The sequence below is a fragment of the Myodes glareolus genome, chromosome 21 (genome assembly GCF_982192425.1).
Source record: "Myodes glareolus chromosome 21, mMyoGla1.1, whole genome shotgun sequence".
Taxonomy (NCBI): Eukaryota; Metazoa; Chordata; class Mammalia; order Rodentia; family Cricetidae; genus Myodes; species Myodes glareolus.
In genome coordinates this window covers 54211050-54228761 of record NC_142046.1, presented here as the reverse complement: position 1 = coordinate 54228761, position 17712 = coordinate 54211050, and the positions used below count along the sequence as shown (strand labels likewise).

At 43.0% G+C, this 17712-nt stretch overlaps 1 protein-coding gene and 1 pseudogene across 4 annotated transcripts in view; one reads left to right on the top strand and one right to left on the bottom strand.

The window, feature by feature from the left end:
* The window catches only part of Gpr155 (G protein-coupled receptor 155), a 40240-nt gene extending 23137 nt beyond the window's left edge, over nucleotides 1-17103 (top strand). For 2 of the 4 annotated variants that reach the window (XM_048425813.3, XM_087900055.1), the window contains 8 exons: nucleotides 41-131; nucleotides 1428-1638; nucleotides 3109-3213; nucleotides 3969-4105; nucleotides 5537-5632; nucleotides 7861-7925; nucleotides 9132-9269; nucleotides 12686-17103. In XM_048425813.3, the coding sequence (XP_048281770.3) occupies nucleotides 41-131; nucleotides 1428-1638; nucleotides 3109-3213; nucleotides 3969-4105; nucleotides 5537-5632; nucleotides 7861-7925; nucleotides 9132-9269; nucleotides 12686-12986 (1144 nt within the window). In that variant the 3' untranslated portion in view covers nucleotides 12987-17103. Of the gene's footprint in view, nucleotides 1-40; nucleotides 132-1427; nucleotides 1639-3108; nucleotides 3214-3968; nucleotides 4106-5536; nucleotides 5633-7860; nucleotides 7926-9131; nucleotides 9270-10449; nucleotides 10593-12685 lie in introns of those variants that run through there. The other 2 variants (XM_085680946.2, XM_048425815.3) reach the window with 2 other exon arrangements.
* On the bottom strand, nucleotides 13904-15931 carry LOC125394758 (stress-70 protein, mitochondrial pseudogene; annotated as a pseudogene).
* Nucleotides 17104-17712: the final 609 nt, after the last annotated feature.

Genomic DNA, 17712 nt, shown 5'->3' with positions numbered 1-17712 from the left:
TTGGTCATTGACTCTTTCTTCTTGATGACATTTGCTGCAGAATCCCTGCCCTCCTTGTTGGTGTGCTTCTGATCACTGGGAAACACAATGGAGACAGCATTGACTCCGCCTTCTTTTATGGAAAAGAGCAGGTGGGAAGTTACTGGCAGTTCCCTTCTTGAGAATGTCTTGTTAGTTAGTTTATGATATTCTTATACTAAAGTTAAATTTAAATATATTTTCATTTACTGTATACAACATTGCTGATTTTAACACCTTATGACACCTCAAGATATGAATGTTTTTAGCTCAAGATTTTAAATATTTATAGATTAATTTTTATTTTGTTTTTTAAAGATTTATTTATTTTTATTTTGTGTATGAGTGTTTTGCCTGAAAGTATAGACATACATGGTGTGTTTGCAGAATCTGTGGGGGCCAGCAGAGGCAGTTGGATCCCCTGGAAGTGGAGTTACAGACTGTTCTGAGCTGGCCTGTGGGATCTAGGAATCCAACCAAGTCAGGACCTCTGTTGGAGCAGAAAGTGCTCTTAATTGCTGAGTTATCTCTCCAGCCCCTTAACTGATTTTACTGAAAATATATTCATAAACTGTGTTTCCTCTACTGAAGGGAAAAAAGTAAACAACTTATCAGTAATAGTAAATGTCATATATGTCACCCTTATGGGAAGTACGAATCCAGAATAAAATATATCTAAGCAAAGTGAACTTGCAAAGCTGTAGATCAGGAGGTCTGTGGGACTTGCTGGATTCTTCAGGGGGCAGGATCCACGGTCATATGTTTTTAAAAACCTCCACCAAAGGTTTTTAACTTTTTTTACCTTTTGTTTTGTAATTTTGAATTTAATTCAGTTTTGTGAGAATAAACAAGATTATATATAAAAGGGCTTATACTAATACATCCCGTTGGTGCTCATAAATATCAGCTATAATTTTTATAATCATTGCTGTAAGAAAGTCTCCATTTGCTGAAGGAGGGCTTAAGTACATGCAGCAATTAGAGTAAAGGGTCTGTTAACTTAAGGAAACCAGTAACTCTATCGCTAACCACTTGCCGTACATGAAACATCCAAGAAACTTGTATGATTAAACTTGCTATTATAAGACAAATCATGATTTCTTTACAAATAAATCACATTCCTTTGATACGCCTATCCATTTTGAAGAAACATTGTTCTGCAGTGTTTAAAGCTATACGGACATATTTGCTATCCTTAAATTTTTTAAAATGACTTATTTTATTTTATATACATTGGTGTTTTGCCTGCATGTATGTCTGTGTGAACATGTCAGATCTCCTGATACTGTAATTACAGGCAAGTGTGAGCCGTGTGGGTGCTGGGAATTGAACCCAGGTCTTCTGGAAGAATAGTCAGTGCTCTTAACCACTGAGCCATCTCTCCTGATATCTGTTTCTGACGCTGGCAGATGATCACCACAGCGGTCACCCTGTTCTGCAGCATTGTGATAGCTGGCGTGTCACTCATGTGCATGAACCGTACCACCCAGGCTGGTCACTATGAAGGTTTCGGCCAATCTCAGAACCACAAGCCAGCAGAACCTGGAAGCACTGCCTTTGAGGAGAGCCCAGCACCAACAAATGAGCCAGAACTCTTCCCAGCTTCTATCCCAGAAACAAGTAGGAGCGTTCGCGCTCTCTCTCTCTCTCTCTCTCTCTCTCTCTCTCTCTCTGTATGTGTGTGTGCATGAATGCGTGTGCGTGCATGCATGTGTGTGTGTGTGTGTGTATAATTTTATTTTTGATTTTTCAAGACAGGGTTTCATGCCTTTAATCCCAGCACTCAGGAGGCAGAGACAGGCGGATCTCTGTGAGTTTGAGACCAGCCTGGTCTACAAGAGCTAGTTCCAGGACAGGCACCAAAGCTACACTGAGAAACCCTGTCTCAAAAAACCAAATAAATAAATAAATCTTGAAAAATAAAAACAGTTTGTTTAACAAAAAATGTTTGTCTAATAAAGAGAAAGCTGATAGCCACTGATGAACCCTTATGTTTGAAGGAAGAAACTGCCAAGTAATTTTTCCCGGAGGCCATAATTGCTTATTTATGTGCACATCTGTGTGCATGCAGGTGCTCATTCCCGGAAGGTATGTTATTTGAATTGTACTGGCCTCACATGGGTCCTTAATTTTTATATCCTTTTATGTAATTTTTATTATTTAAATAATTAAATCTTCATATTTCTGAAGAGAACTAGACAAGATAATTTATTTTCTGTTATTCTGTGGTTCTGTTTTTAACCTTGAGGTAGCATTATTATCATAAAATTAAAAAGACATTTGTAATGGCTTATAGATAATAGCTTTTGTACTTTGAAATCCTTTCTTTTTAAGAATGTCACCTAAGAACTTAAGTACATTATCAAGGAGAGGTTAAGTCTAAGTATTGCTCAGATCCTAGCATATGCATGTAATAGTTTATCGCTGGAGTTATTCTTCTGTTCATTTTGCAATCCATATCAGGAAGTCCCATGCCTATATAACTGTAAAAAAATTTAAAGGTCACTGTGTGCAGTTACCTGAGGAGATAAACATTTAAATAAATATATAAATAAACAACACAGAGGAAAATTACAGCTATGCAGTATGGCTCATGGTAATTTGTGTAGAACATCCTGCCTATAAACCAGCTGGAGGCTCAGCCGTGTGGGCTTGTAAAGAAAAAGGTAGAGCTACTTCAACCGAATCTTCTAGACTCTTTAGATAGAAGGGCTGGGAAGAAGGGACTGCTGAGCTAAGCCTAGAAGAGGATTCTTTTAGCTGTGCCCAGACAGGGCTTCCGGGAAGAAGGGGATGCCTGTTGTCCAATAGCTGGGGCAGGAAGCTAGCTAGTCCAAGTCACAGGCAGGTGGGCTCATTTAGGCCACATTTCTCCCTGTCTCATCCAGCGAGGGGACACGTAAGGGAGCTGATCACTTGTCTGACCCCGCTTACTGCTCACCGCTGTACAGGCACACCTAGATACGGGCCCATACAGAAAACGTTTCCACGGAGACAACCTGAGTGGCTCAGGCATGGTTGGCATCTTTTGAACTTGTGTGTTTCTGTTGTGGTTGGGCTCTACATTCATAGACTGTTTCCTCTGTCTAGGTTGCTGTTCTTGTTCCTTGGGAAATGGTGACTTACGCTGTCCATCAATAGAGCCAGTAACAGACACAAGTGCCAGTGGGCCTATGCCTTCTTCCTTCGAGAAAAGTAAGTGCCCTGGGCTCTACATGGCTTCAGAATGTGTTTCCAATAAGATGGGAGAAAGTGATAATAAGATCGTGATGATAGAAACAGAACACTCGTTTAAAAAATAAAATTCTTAAAGATAGTATTAAAATAGATTTCCCAATAAATATAACTCACATGCCTGAGGGTATAGCTTGGTGTTACTTGCCCAACATCATGAAATGCTGGGTTCAATCCTGAACACTTTTCAAAATAAAAAACAAAGGTTAATCGAAGTGGGAAATCCATGAAACATTGAACTTTGGCCTTTGTTCTTCTTCTAAAAGCTGAGACTGTCCCCCAGCTTTGTTCTCTGGACTAATTAATCAGGACTAATTAATTAGTTGAGCTCCTTCATAAGATGTAAGAGGTAAGAGTACATTTGTTTCATGGTTTGTCAGACTAGGACACAATAGAGTCTTTGTGGCTCAGGTGGCTTTATCACAGATAAAACTTTATTAGTTCAGCCTTTAAAAGTGTATGTAAACTATATGAAATATGTCTAAATTATATGTCATTATCATATAACATAAATTTTGTAGATAGAGGCCCTTGTTAAGTGTGTAGTAGGAACTGCCACATGCTGCTTCTGAATCCTCAGAGAGACTCCCCAACATAACGTGAGGGCCTTCTCCAGGGTCGCTGACAGATCCCGCGTCTTAACTGAGCGTGCTTCTATGTGGTCCCTTTTCGGACGTCACCATGACATAATTACACCTGTGCTCACTGTTTTGCAGCGGACCACTGTGTGAGTCGCTGCGACTCCCAGAGCTGCATCCTAGCCCAGGAGGAAGAGCAGTACCTGCAGGCTGGAGACCCACAGCTGACCCGACACGTCCTGCTGTGTTTACTTCTCATCATTGGCCTGTTTGCTGTAAAACCTTCTGCTTCTAGCTGGGCTTGTGTCTTTAAATAGTTGCCTTCTCTCAGAGGAACCTCATTGCTACTTTGCAGAAGTATGGTGGCTGGGTCATCTGAATTTTAACATTTTGTCGATGTTTGAGGCACAAGGATAAGGGACAAGGAATGAGTCGCTTGCTCTGTTGCCCAATCGCCCTGACGGTCTGTTCTTTGTACAGACTTCTGTACTCTTGAACCTGGAGTTTGTCAGAACAAAGTATTTCCATGATGCATGCAAGACTACTTACTCCTGAAAGTGGACAGATAGCTAAATTATCTCTCTAAAGATATTTTTCAAATAAACTTTTAAAAATAATTTTCCGGGGCTAGAGAGATGGCTCAGCAGTTAAGAGCACTTGCCCTTGCTGAGGACAAGAGCTGCCCAGCATCTCCAACCACCGGGGACCTGACGCCCCCTCCTGGCCTCTGTGGGCCCCAGGCAAACACATACACAGGAAAACTCAGGCTTCAATGTTGCTTTTTTCTACCTCTGTCTAATGAGGCTGCTTGACTGAAGTGTTCAAAGCCATTGTGTTAAGTTACCTTCCAGTAACCACAGAAAAGCAACATCATAATTTATTCAAGCACTTCTTTATGAATTGTTCATAATTTTTCAAGATGCGCTGATAAACACTTCCAGGCCTTGTCTTTTCTACTGGTAGATTCCCGAAGGTGAGCAGTCCGCACCGAAGTCTAGAAGCGTTTCTATGACACAGGTGCACTCTACTGATTCTTTCCCAAAGGGGTCGTGCGTATTTGTATATTCATAGAGACCTCGGGCTGCCATTCAGTATTGAAGAATTTCCAGTGTTATGATTTATAAGTTCAATACTTTCTTTTATTGTGTACTTTAACTACAGAAGGGCTTTTATTTGTTGCCCTCATTTGTGCGTTATCAGTTGTTACACTTAATCCCTTAAGATGGTTCAAGTGTGCCTCCCTGGAGATGGGAGAGGGGCCAAAAGCCTCTGCAGCCTTTTCGCACTTGGACGCTCATTACAGAGCCAGCAACATTTAACGGCCATCCAAGAGCAAAAGTCGAAAAATAAGAAATGCTGCCAAGAACTGCTGCCTAGTGATATAATTGTCTTATTGTGTCAAGCAGATTTGGAAACCGGGCTGTGTAGGCTAGTCGGCAGTCCTGATACATTATGTAAGCTCCTGTATTATGGCTCCTGTCTTCCTGCTTCAGATTTGTTCAGAATAGACACCGTTTGAGTGGCATCTGTCAAGAGGAGAGGTTGAAACCTCTTGTTTGAAAGACAAGTGTAGATTCTCTCGGTGTTTTTCTCCTTTAATCTTTTCCCCCCTAATTATCAGCTAGAGAAGTTATCATAGTGTGTGCTGGGTGGAGAGAAATGATTCTCGTGCTTAATTTTGAAGTCCCTTTCTCTTCCCTTTACAGAACCTCTCCAGCTGTCTGTGGTGGCTGTTCAACCACGAGACGGGGCGGCTCTATGTTGAACTGCAGTTTTTCTGTGCCGTGTTCAACTTCGGCCAGGTATTTATTTACTGAGAACCGAGGGGGCTCTGTTTTCTTGGGTGAGCGGATGGGGGGTGCAGACGTTGTTTTCTGTTATACCCAAAGGGTTCCGTTTGTTTATCAGCTGCTGGTATGCACGACAGCTGACAGCTGCCGTCTGTCTCCCGGTAGAGATGAATTAGTATATCGGTTGAAGTCATCAGAATGTACGCTGAGTGTTTCACCCAGAAATACCAAGGACTTTTTTTTTTTTTTTTTGCTTTGGCACTGAGATGAAGAATAATGATTTAAGTAGGAACAAGATGTCCCCAAATTCTTCGTAAACTTCTCATAGTCTGCATAACTCTCTTGGAAAATAGCGTGCTTCTCTGAGCCTTTTAGTTTGGCCACTACACTACTAAACATCGCCTGCTTTTGGAGTGGCAGGCACTTAAATCAGTATCCCAAAAATCATGTGACAAATAAATACATTTTAGCAGACACAGTAGTAGCCTTTCCTCTAGCGTCTACCATGCACCAACCCTTGGTAAGGATTTTATGTTCATTATCTCATGGAAACACCAGAATACCTACACAATAGATACTCTCATTCCCCTCTCATCTTACTATTAAAATTGATATTTAATGTCTGACATCTTGAAGGCTCTGGGTTTAATCCCTAGCACTGGAACCAAAAAGGGGCTATTTAAAGAAAAATCACATTTTAAATTCCAACAAATATCTGCAAAGTTCAAAATTTGATCTTTTCATCCGTCTGCTTTTCTTACCCCTTCCTTTTGAAGGTGCTGGAGACTGAATTTTCTCTTGTACATTCAAGGTGAATCAGTCCATGTAACTACCCTGAACCTCATCCCTAACTCAAACCCTTACTTTTTGATTAGAGAATATTCATTCATAAACTGAATACCAACTTGAAAAATACTGTGTTGGAAATTACCACCTATGTAATTTGAAATATTTTGCCATATAAGATAGTTAAACTTTGTGAGTTTCTGCTCCTACATGTTTTTGTCTTCCTCTCAAAGAGTTTCCTGTTTGTTTTGACATTGTTATTGGAAGAAAACCAGCAAAGTATTAAGAAACACATTATGTAATCATCCATTAGGGACAAACATAGGCGCCCAGAGCCATCTGATACCAGTCTCACTTTGGGGTGCTATTTAAGAGCTGACATTATCCAACTATAATTTATAATATATTTATAATTTATAATTTATAATTTAATTTATAATTTATAATAATATTATAGAATACGGGGCTGTAAAATCACAGGCCCCCTCAGCATTTTGCACTGAGAAAGCCCACTCCAGACTGAGCCACACTAGGACAGGAACCAAGCAAGCTCCGTTGCACAGGGCTTTTTCCAGAACAGAACTATGGCAGGAATGTGCTCCACACTCTGCCTACACAGCTTATGTCTCAAGTGGCTCAAAGGCAGGAGACAGAGTCTCACTTCGAATCTGTTTCCCTTTCAGGACTTGATGTAGTGAGATGCTCCCTTCTGACTCTTTGTAGCTTAAGACAATCAAGTCCTTCATGTAATATTTTGTGTTTAAATTTTTCTAATTATGTGTATGTCTGTTGCCTGGCGTGTCTGGGGAAGATGGGGGTTGCGTGAGTACAGTGGCCTGTGGAGGCCAGAAGAGGGCGTCAGATCCTCTGGAGCTCAGTCACAAGCAGTTTTGAACCACTCAGCGTGTGTGCTGGGAACCACTCAGCTTTTCCAGAAGAGTGCTGTGTCCGCCCCACCGCTGGGCCCACCCTCTAGTCTCCTGTAATAGTGCCTGAAGGCCCATGCTTGCAATGAAATGCATAAGTCTCTGGGGACCTTTTCTATCTACAACATACTACTAACTGTATTGCAGTTAGCTATTACAGCCCTTGTTAGTTAAATTTGTGAAGTTTCAACAGAAAAAAATAATAAGTACGTGGGTACACACGGAGAGATTTTCCTTTCAGAAAGGGGGAAACCAAAACACGGGGCTTCGGGGAGCTGTCATGCAAAGGCAGTACTTCAGCACGGGCTTTTAGCACCCATCATAATTACTAGGACAGGATGATTGGGAAGAGGCAGCAAGCAGGGCGTCATGTGTGCCTGCAGGCACTGAACTTAAGTCTGCTTTGTATGCTGAATTTAAAATGATGCTCTAATCACTATCAGCTGCTTCCTCATGCACTAAATGTCTTAATTTCTGTCTTAAGGTTTTGTGGTGGAATTCAAACAGAATAACTGTTCTCTCCCCTAGGGGTTTATTTCCTTCGGAATCTTTGGGTTGGACAAACATTTAATCATCCTACCTTTCAAAAGAAGGTAAATTCAGTTTCGAAATAAGCCTATGTACCTAAAGGTGACGACAAGGTCGTTCTATTAAAATAGCTATACCTTTATACTTTTCTATCTGCTAAGAGACCACTAATACCACACAAAGGTTATCTGTGGAGTCACATGTTTGTTGCAAATAATTGCAGAGAAAGTATTATAAGAAGTATTACAAATCCAGCAATATAATTTGCATTTTAACAAGAATTGCTGGGCACTGGCTTTTACCTGTACTGTTAGCTACACACAGTTAAAGGAAACTTGGCAGTGGAGCAGTCACTGCTGTGCTCCCGTCAAAGTCTACGTCTGGTTGTCTGTGTCTTTGACAATGGGCCTTCTCTTTCTTTAAAACCGAGAGTTTACAGAAAATTCAAGGATTCTCTCAACTTTGGGGGTTTTGTTGGCTTCCAGGAAGGTTTCTTTTAACTAAGATCAAGGTTTCTTTGTGAAGAATAACAAGGTAAAAGTTTCAACAGAGAGTTGGAAGAGAAGCAGGGGAAATGTTTGTTCTTCGTGTGCTCTCGGGAAAATTCATAGATGCTAGAAGTGCTAATGGGATCCAACCTACCTGCTCTGTAAGGAGTGCCAGTCAATAGTGTCTGCCCCTTGTCCGCCACCATCACCATCATTGTTGTCATTAAGATGTCGTTGCTAAGGGTCATAATAATTTCTAAAAGAAAAGTATAACAGAAAAGCCATTCACCTTAGCTGCCAGCTTCATAATGCCGGCCAAGGCAATTGTCAACAGCTGTATTGCCTGGATAGACAGAATGGACTGCTTTATACTCCAGATCCTGGCATTTGTTTCTGTGCTACTAATGTTGGAAATGGTGCAATAAAATGCGTAATTCATGAGTTACCTTGGTTCGTTTAGTTTTGGTTTTAGTTTCTGAGGCAGTCTGAGACATCCGGCTTGGTGTCTAAGTTGTCTGTGCAAACAGAAGGAATGTCTTAGTAGAAACTGAAGTGGGTCAAACATGTCTGGAGAGAGTAGGAAGTGGATCGCTCCCCACCCCAGCCTGCTCAAAGAGCAGATGTAGGACACGGGCATTTCTGGTTCAGAGATTAATGCCATCTGGGTGTTGGTAACAGAGTTTTGGTGACTGGTCTGGAATATCCACCTGGTGAGACAGGCTGGATCTTCTCACGCTTGTCTTCTTTCCCTAAGAAACAGCCTGCTTGAATTTTGGTTTTCAGGCTTGAATTCCTGTGGACCAATAAGGAAGCGGCAGAAAACAGAGAGTCCCCTGTTTCCGAAGAAATCAAAATGACCTGTCAACAGTTCGTACATTACCACCGTGACCTGTGCATCCGAAACATCGTCAGAGAAAGAAGGTAAAGCCGGCACAGGGTTCAGAAGCGTAGATAACAGATTATTAACATCAGGTTCTAACAAGCTAACTGTTGTGGGTGAGTTTATAGTTTAAGGAATAAGGTATAAAAATGTCATATCATTTTTATTTTTATGTTTCATGTCAGGTAGCTTCTGGTTCCTATATAAAAAGGATCCGGTGTGGTAGAGGGTGAGCATTCTCTTCATGTTGGCCTTTAGTGTCTCTCATAGCGCAGTGGAAAACACTAGATTTAGAAGGGATTTTCTATTCTCATCTCCTAGAGCTAATGTCACTTCATATTACTAACGATGCTGTCAAGAGAATGAAGTGAAATTCCTGCCTCTTAATTTATTCTCTGATATTTATTTCACCTCCAGTCCTGTTGCTATTACATGGCATTTTATTTATTCCCCTAATCCCGAAGATCTAGAGCAAGCTGCAGCCGGAAACGATAAACTATGATAATCAAATGTAACAGTGCCGATAGTTTTAGTGGTCGTGAAAGAGGAAGTAAAACAAAGCAAAAAATAAAAAAACCTAACACCTCTAGGTGCATGTCTAAAAGTTTGGAGGTTGGTATTCAGGACGGCTCGTTTCTAAGTACTGGGCCACCCTGTTCAACCTGGCTCAATTGAAAGCCCTTGTCCTTTCAGTGACCCAGTTAGGTCACCATCCAATGGTGGCTCACAACCTTCTGTCACTCCAGTTCAGGGGATCTGACTCCCTCTTTTGGCCTCTTTGGGCACCAGGCATGCACGTGGTACACCCACATACATGCAGACAAAACACTCACATACGTAAAATAATAAACCATACAGGAAAAAGCTTACTTTGATGGCCCAGTGTCTGTGATGAGCCTTGCCCACTCACTGTCAATGATAAACTGGAGAAAAGTGACTTTTCTACCTTGGAAGGCTGAGCACAGCTTCAGGATACAGCCTGCGGATAGTCAGAACAGCTTAACATCGCTTTAAAATTTTCTTTTAAGAAAATTCGCAGTATCTGCCAAGTTACTGTGCTTGCCAACTGCCAGGAAGCAGAACTCTTAGCATTTGCTGAGCTACCAGGTCCCAGATGGCTGAATGGGCACCAGCTGGTAGGAACCAGCTGATTCCTGCTCCTTTCCAGGATCTGCAGCCTGTCCCAGGTCCCATTCTCTGACACGCTGTCCTATCGCATAGGCTCTTGTGACAGCCACCTGATCACTGCAATCAAGAAGCAGATGCCTTCAGCTAGTGACTGGGACAGAAAGTCCATCTCTACATTAGAAAGACCCAGACAGTCACTCTAACGTTGATAGTTTAGGTATTTGAGAAAAATTCTGTTATTAACTTTTTTCTAATTCTTACATGTGAAACTGTGTATGCTTTAAAGTCTGTGACACCTATTTGTCATTTCATCTTGCTCCTCACCCCCATTTCCTGTTGTCGAGCACTCTGGATTTCACAGCTTGATTGATGCTTGTGGAGGTTCTTGCTGTCTAGTGCACATTTGTAGGAAAATGTTCGTAATTCATGTAATTGGTCCTCTTGTTTTGCATTTCTTTCTCTTTATCTGCTCATACGTAAGCAACCCCCATTTGCATTAGGAAGACAAATATTAAACAATCCAGAAGCAAATAAAAATCAAAGCACGCTTCCTAAAGAAGCTTGATTTTTTATTATCTTATAACTGTGCGCGTGTGTGCTTGCCCGTGGAGGCCAGAAGAGGGTCAGATGCCCTGTTGCTGGAGCTACAGGCGGTTCTGAGCTGCCTGATGCAGATGTGGAGAATTGAACTGGGTCCCCTGGAAGAACACTGAGTACTCCTAACCACCGGGCCATCTCCCCAGCCCAAAGCATACTTCCAAAATCTCAGGTTTGCCATGGGACAGCTCTCACTTGTTTGCTCCAATACCTAGTGAAGCAAATGACTGTACTGGCTGCTGAGGGAAAGAGGCTGTGGGTACTATGAGCTGAACATGAAGTTTGATTTCAATAGGTTAATAGAAAAGAAAAAGTTTTCCTTTTGTTTTTTGGACAGAGTCTCCTCATGTCACCTGTACCCAAACCCGATTCTGCTACCCCAGCCCCTCGGGTGCTTGGATCACAGGCATGTATCACAGACACAACTATGAAGTCAGCTATATACTAGTCATCTGTAAGACATTGACAGGCCACACGGGGAGCTGAGGCTCAGTCAGGAAAGTGCCTACTGTTGCAAGCACAAGAACCTGAGTTGCATCTTTCACACCTGTCACCTCAGGCCTGGGGGGTGGGGAGACAGAGCAGCCGAATCGTCGAGCTTTAGGCTCAGTGAGATTCTGTCCCAGTCAAGGTGGCGAGCACTCGAGGAAAGACGTACACACTGACCTCAGACCTCCACCTGCGTGTGTACACATTACATGCACACAAGTGCACATAATGCGCACACATAGGCCTTGCTGCTATTAAAAGATACGTCTTGGGGGTTAGAGAGATGGCTCAGTGGTTAAGAGTGCTGACTACTCTTCCAGATTTGATTCCCAGTAACCACGTGATGGCCAATAACCATCTGTTCACTCCAGTTCCAAGGGATCTGATGCCCTCTTCTGGCCTCGGGTACTGCATGCACATGGTGCCCACCAGACATAAATGCAGGTAAAACCTCCATACACATAGAAAAAAATTTAAGACTATTGTCAAAAATTGTTTTAATGTACACTGCTCAATATAGTATCCACATACCTTACACAGCTGTTTACGTTCTTGAAAATTAAAGTTTTCACAAAAAAACAAACTTCTGTTTGGGGGCTAGGAATATGGCTCAGTAGACAAAGTGCTTATCTCACAAGCATGAAGACTGGATTTGGGACCCCAAAGCCCACATAGAAGCTGGGCAGGTGTGGTGGTGGGCCTGTGCGGTGGTCCTGCCTGTAATCCCAGCAGTAGGTAGACAGCGGCAGGGCGTCAGTCTGGGGCCATCTGGCCAACTAACCAGCTGGACTGGGTGAGCTCCAGGTTCAGTAAGAGACCCTGCCTCCATAAATAAAATAAGGAGGAATCAAAGCCACCCAGTCAAATTCAGGCTTTGACTGTATGTATGTATGTGCACCCCACACACACTACATTCAAACATGCATAAACACAGGGACATGCCACACATACACATGTACTCCCCTCCAGAGAGAATTTCTCTCAGGCAGTACACTTATCTGTGTCATTTTTAAGAGGTGTTTGTTTTCCCAAGCATTACTGGCTTATTTTATCTTTCACCGGGACCAGGAAAGGTAGCGGCTCCTCCACGTTTAGAACACTGAACACTTCCGTTTCTGTCACGCTTCTAACTGTCATGCTGTCTTCCTCACTTCCTTTTTGTTTTCCTTTGCTCGTCTTCCGTCGCACAGTGCTGATACAAGAGTCAGAGAACATACGGCTGAATCATTCCTTTGACATACAGGTGTGGTGCAAAGTCCTCTGCCGGGACCTTCTGTGGCTGTGACCTGGTGAACTGGCTAATTGAAGTGGGCCTTGCCTCTGACCGCGGTGAGGCTGTGATCTACGGAGACAGACTGGTGCAGGGCGGAGTCATCCAACACATCACCAATGAATACGAGTTCCGGGATGAGTATCTGTTTTACAGATTTCTTCAGAAGAGTCCTGAACAGAGCCCTCCTGCTGTGACCGTAAGCACCCCGCAACAGGAAAGCTATAAAGAAATCGGCCACTCGTCTCCAGCCTCACTTTCCCCTAAGACTTAAATTACAAAGGCGAGAACCCCACTTGGACTCGTACCCTCTAGTCTCACATCTGGGACTTTTAGCTGTGGGATCCGAGGCAGGTTACCTTTTGGAGCCTCTGTCCTCTCTCCTGTGAGTGGCAAATGCATTCCTACCCTGTCCTGACGTGCTATGACCTCATGTGCGGGAAGAGCACATGGGAAAGCGGCCCGAACCAGCCTGGAGCCAGACGTTCTGGTAACGGTGCGCTGATCGCTATGGGCGCCACTGTTCCAATACTTTAACATCTTCTCCTTCTGCAAATGTTCGCTATAATTTCAAAGTCAGTATTCAACTGACTGTTATTTTTAAATTGCCAAATCTGGCAGGTTTGCTGCTCTAAAAATGAACCTTAAGGCAACTTTACATTTATCGATAACACTTTCCCCAAACCAATTTCTATTTATTCTAGTAAGAGCTTTTATTTTTCTTTCCACTTCTGTGACAAATACTACCCATTTGAAAATTAAAACTACTGTTTTGTTTTTAAGAACTCATGTAGTCAGGCTGGCCTCAAATTCACTACATCACCAAGGATGGCTTTGAACTTCTGATCTTCCTGCCTCTGCCTCCTGAGTTCAGGACCTCTTGGTGTGTGCACCATGCCTGGCTAATCCCACTATTTTTTAAATTTTTAAATTTAGTTTTGATAAAATACCAATTTTAAAGCTTTGTCTTTTGTCTTTTATCTAAAGTACTAATGTGTGCCAATAAGAGAAGAGTAAGAACATTGATATTATCTCTATAATCTTTCAAGCTAAATTTTTTTTATAATCACTACATTTATTTATTAAGGAAGTTATATGGGTTACGGCTAAAACAGTAACGTCTGCTCAGGACGTCCCTTTACGCCCAAGCTTCATGTTGTCCTTCTGGCCTCTCTCAATGCCTTGCCACTGTTACTGTTTCTCCTGGTCTTCCCTCTGTTCCCCAGTACCAGAACTTCCAGAACCTTCCCGTTCAGATGCCATCTTTTTATATGCCATCTCAAAGAGCTTCAGTGATGCCTGCTGCAGTGAAGATGCTGCCTGTCTAATGTTTCCTCCCGTTTCACTGTCCTTTTGAGCGAGCAGTTCTCTCGTTTGGGAAATCTCTTCCTTTAGCTTGTTGCACTCCTCAGCAGGTAACTGGTCCTTGAATTCTTCCATCGTGGTTTCTGTGTCATGAATAATTCTTTCAGCCATGATAACTGCTTCCACATGTTCCTTCTTTCTCCAGTCTTGCTCAGCATACTTCTCTGCATTTTTAATCGTATTTTCAATGTCATCTTTGCTTAATCCACCAGAAGACTGGATCACAATCTGTTGTTCACGTCCTGTTCCTTTATCTTTGGCAGAAACGTGAACAATACCATTGGCATCAATGTCAAATGTAACTTCAATTTGAGGGACTCCACGAGGGGCTGGGGGAATTCCAACCAAGGAGAACTGTCCTAGAAGTTTGTTGTCCCCATCCATCTCTCACTCTCCCTGACACACTTTAATCTCTACTTGAGTTTGTCCATCAGCAGCGGTAGAAAATACCTGGCTCTTTCTGGCTGGAATTGTGGCGTTCCTCTTAATAAGTGTGGAAAAGACACCTCCCAAGTCTCAGTACCCAGAGAGAGGGGAGTGGCGTCCAGGAGCAGCACACCTGTGACGTCACCAGCCAGCACACCTCCCCGAATGGCAGCTCCCATGGCTACAGCCTCATCAGGATTCACAGCTCTACTTGGGAGTCTGCCAAAAATCTCTTGCACAGTCTGCTGAACCTTGGGCATCCTCGTCATGCCCCCAGCCAGAACCACTTCTCTTATGCCACTCTTGCTGACTTCTGCATCTTGCATTGCCTTCTGGTATGGAGCAATAGTTCTCTTGATCAGATCTGCGACGATGTGTTCAAACTGAGTGCGGGTTACCTTCATATTCAAATGCTTAGGTCCAGAAGCATCCATTGTAAGAAATGGCAAGTTGATGTCAGTCTGTACAGAGTTGGAGAGTTCACGCTTAGCATTCTCAGCAGCTTCCCGAACCCTCTGAAGGGCCACGTTGTCTTTGGTCAAATCAATCCCTGTCTCCCTCATGAACTCCTTGACAATGTGCTGTAACAAAGCCTGGTCAAAGTCTTCACCACCTAAGGAAGCATCCCCATCGGTGGATATCACCTCGAACACTCCATCCGTAATACACAGGATAGAAACGTCAAGGGTTCCACCACCTAAATCATATATAGCAATGACTTTATCTTCGGATTTGTCCAGACCATAGGCCATGGCAGCAGCTGTGGGTTCACTAATCACTCTAAGTACATTCAACCCAGCTATCTGGCCAGCATCCTTAGTGGCCTGTCGCTGGGAGTCATTGAAATAAGCAGGGACTGTGATCACAGCCATCTTTACTGTGTGACCCAAGTAAGTTTCCGCAGTCTCTTTCATCTTCATCAACACAAATGCTCCTATCTGGCTAGGAGAATAGAGTTTCCCATGAGCCTCAACCCAGGCATCACCATTAGAGGCACGGACAATCTTAAAGGGAACATTTTTGGCGTCTTTCTGTACTTCGGGGTCATCATAGCGACGTCCAATCAGACGCTTAGTAGCATAGAAGGTGTTTTTTGGGTTGGTGACAGCCTGTCGCATTGCTGGCAGGCCAACAAGTCGTCCTCCATCTGCCGTAAAGGCAACAACAGAAGGCGTAGCTCTGTCACCTTCAGCATTCTCCAGGACCTTCGCTTGTCTGCCCTCCATGACCGCCACACTGGAGTTGGTAGTACCCAGATCAATACCCAGAACTGGACCTTTAGGTGCCTCTGATGTATAATCCCTTCTTGAAACAGTAAAAGCCTCATGACAAAGTCCATTCCAGCCATCCTGGTGACGGGCGGCCGCCAGGCTCCGGGAGACTGCAGCCCACGAGACGCGGGGCCACGGCTCTGCTGGCTCTTATCATGGCGGCTGGACGGAGGGGAAGCAAGAGCAAAGGACAAACACCACACAGGTCCGGAGCTGCTCTCAAGCTAAAATTTTAATTACTTTGGGCATTTTGATTTAAATGTTATCAAAAGTATTGCCATGATGCATACTACTTCTGGGACTTTCAGAGTATCCTATTGTAGAAAAAAAAAATCCATTTTATTTCCTGAACTGAAAAAGTGTAGTCAGAAATTTAAAATTCTAGCATCCTACCTTTATAATTTAGTCTTTAATATGTCCCTGTCTAAAAACACCAAATGTTGCTTAGTCCACTAAGGCCTCTTAAAAAAAAAAAAAGACATGAGCTAGCCCACAAGCAAGAGGAAGTCTTTCTTACAGTGAGATAGCCCACAAGCAAGAGGAAATCTTTCTTACAATGAGATAGCCCACAAGCAAGAGGAACTCTTTCTTACAGGCCTGGAGGTTGGGCAGTGTTAGATCAAGGTCGCACACTGAGCGTCCAGTGAGGCCTCGTTCAGGTTCACAGATGGTGCTGCACCCACCCGCCCACGGGAGAGGGAAGGGCTCTGGTCTCCACCCTTAGAAGGGCAAATCCCATTTCAACACCTCTTCTCTCAGGAGACACTCTTCTCCAGGATCACCACGCCAGAACATAACACCTTCAGATAAAGCTTTACCTTCAGATACTTTGCACAGCCTTTGAACAACTACTTGATTAACAGATATCAGTGATGGTTTAACTTATTTTAGACGTTATTTATCTCATAGTGTTTCATATACAAGAGCCACCTAGAAAATTATGGGGTTAGTGCCCTGACCCTTTTAATGTAACAAATGCATAATTAAAAAAAAAACTTGCATGGAAGCCTAGTGTATTTAAAAAGAAATGATACTTACTTATGTTATGATCATGGAATTAGGATGTTTTAGGCAGAAAAACATCATTATAAAACAAGAGCACATTAAGTCTGCTCTTTTGTTTGCACAGATGGGATCTGAAACATTATTTTTCACGGGAGGCTCTAAAAGAAAACCATAGGTCAGTATGATTTGCTGTTTCAGATGACGGAGGCCTTCGAGGGATGTTTCTAGGATTAAGGATAAGCTAATTTTATTAGATGGACATATTTGTATGTTCCTTTCTCACTGACAGCACGTTTCTCAATAAAATAATTATTTTAACTGGCATTGTCAACATCTTTTCCTTGGATGATCCAAATAATGCTGACCATACCACCCAAGTCTTGTCTGTAAACTCTCGGTGCTTTCTAGAGTGAGTTTCCTGGGACTGCCTCATGACCTTCTGGCTCTGCGGAGGCTGGAGCAAGCAGGCTGTCAGTAGACATCTTTTAGAAGTGGTCAGGTGGTGAGTGACACCGGAAGCCGAGTCCAAGATCATAAAGTGCTCTTCAGGAGAAGGTGGCCTTTACATTTCTGCAGTTGTTTGAATAAAAACCTGAAGTAATTAATTTTTGTTATTGTTTATCAAGACAGGTCTCTCTGTACAGCCCTGACTGTCCTGGAACTTGCTCTGTAGACCTGGCTGGCCTCGAACTCACAGATCCAGCTGCCTCTGCCTCCTGAGTGCTAGGATTAAAGGTGTGGGCCAACACTGCAAAAGTATTTTGTAAAATTCTGTTTAGAACTAGTCAGGCGGTGATGGCACATGCCTTTAATTCCAACACTCAGGAGGCAGAGTCAGGCAGGTCTCTTGAGTTTGAGCCCAGGTTGGACTACAGAGTGAGTTCCAGGACAACCAAGGCTACACAGAGAAACTCTGTCTCAAAAAACCCAGCC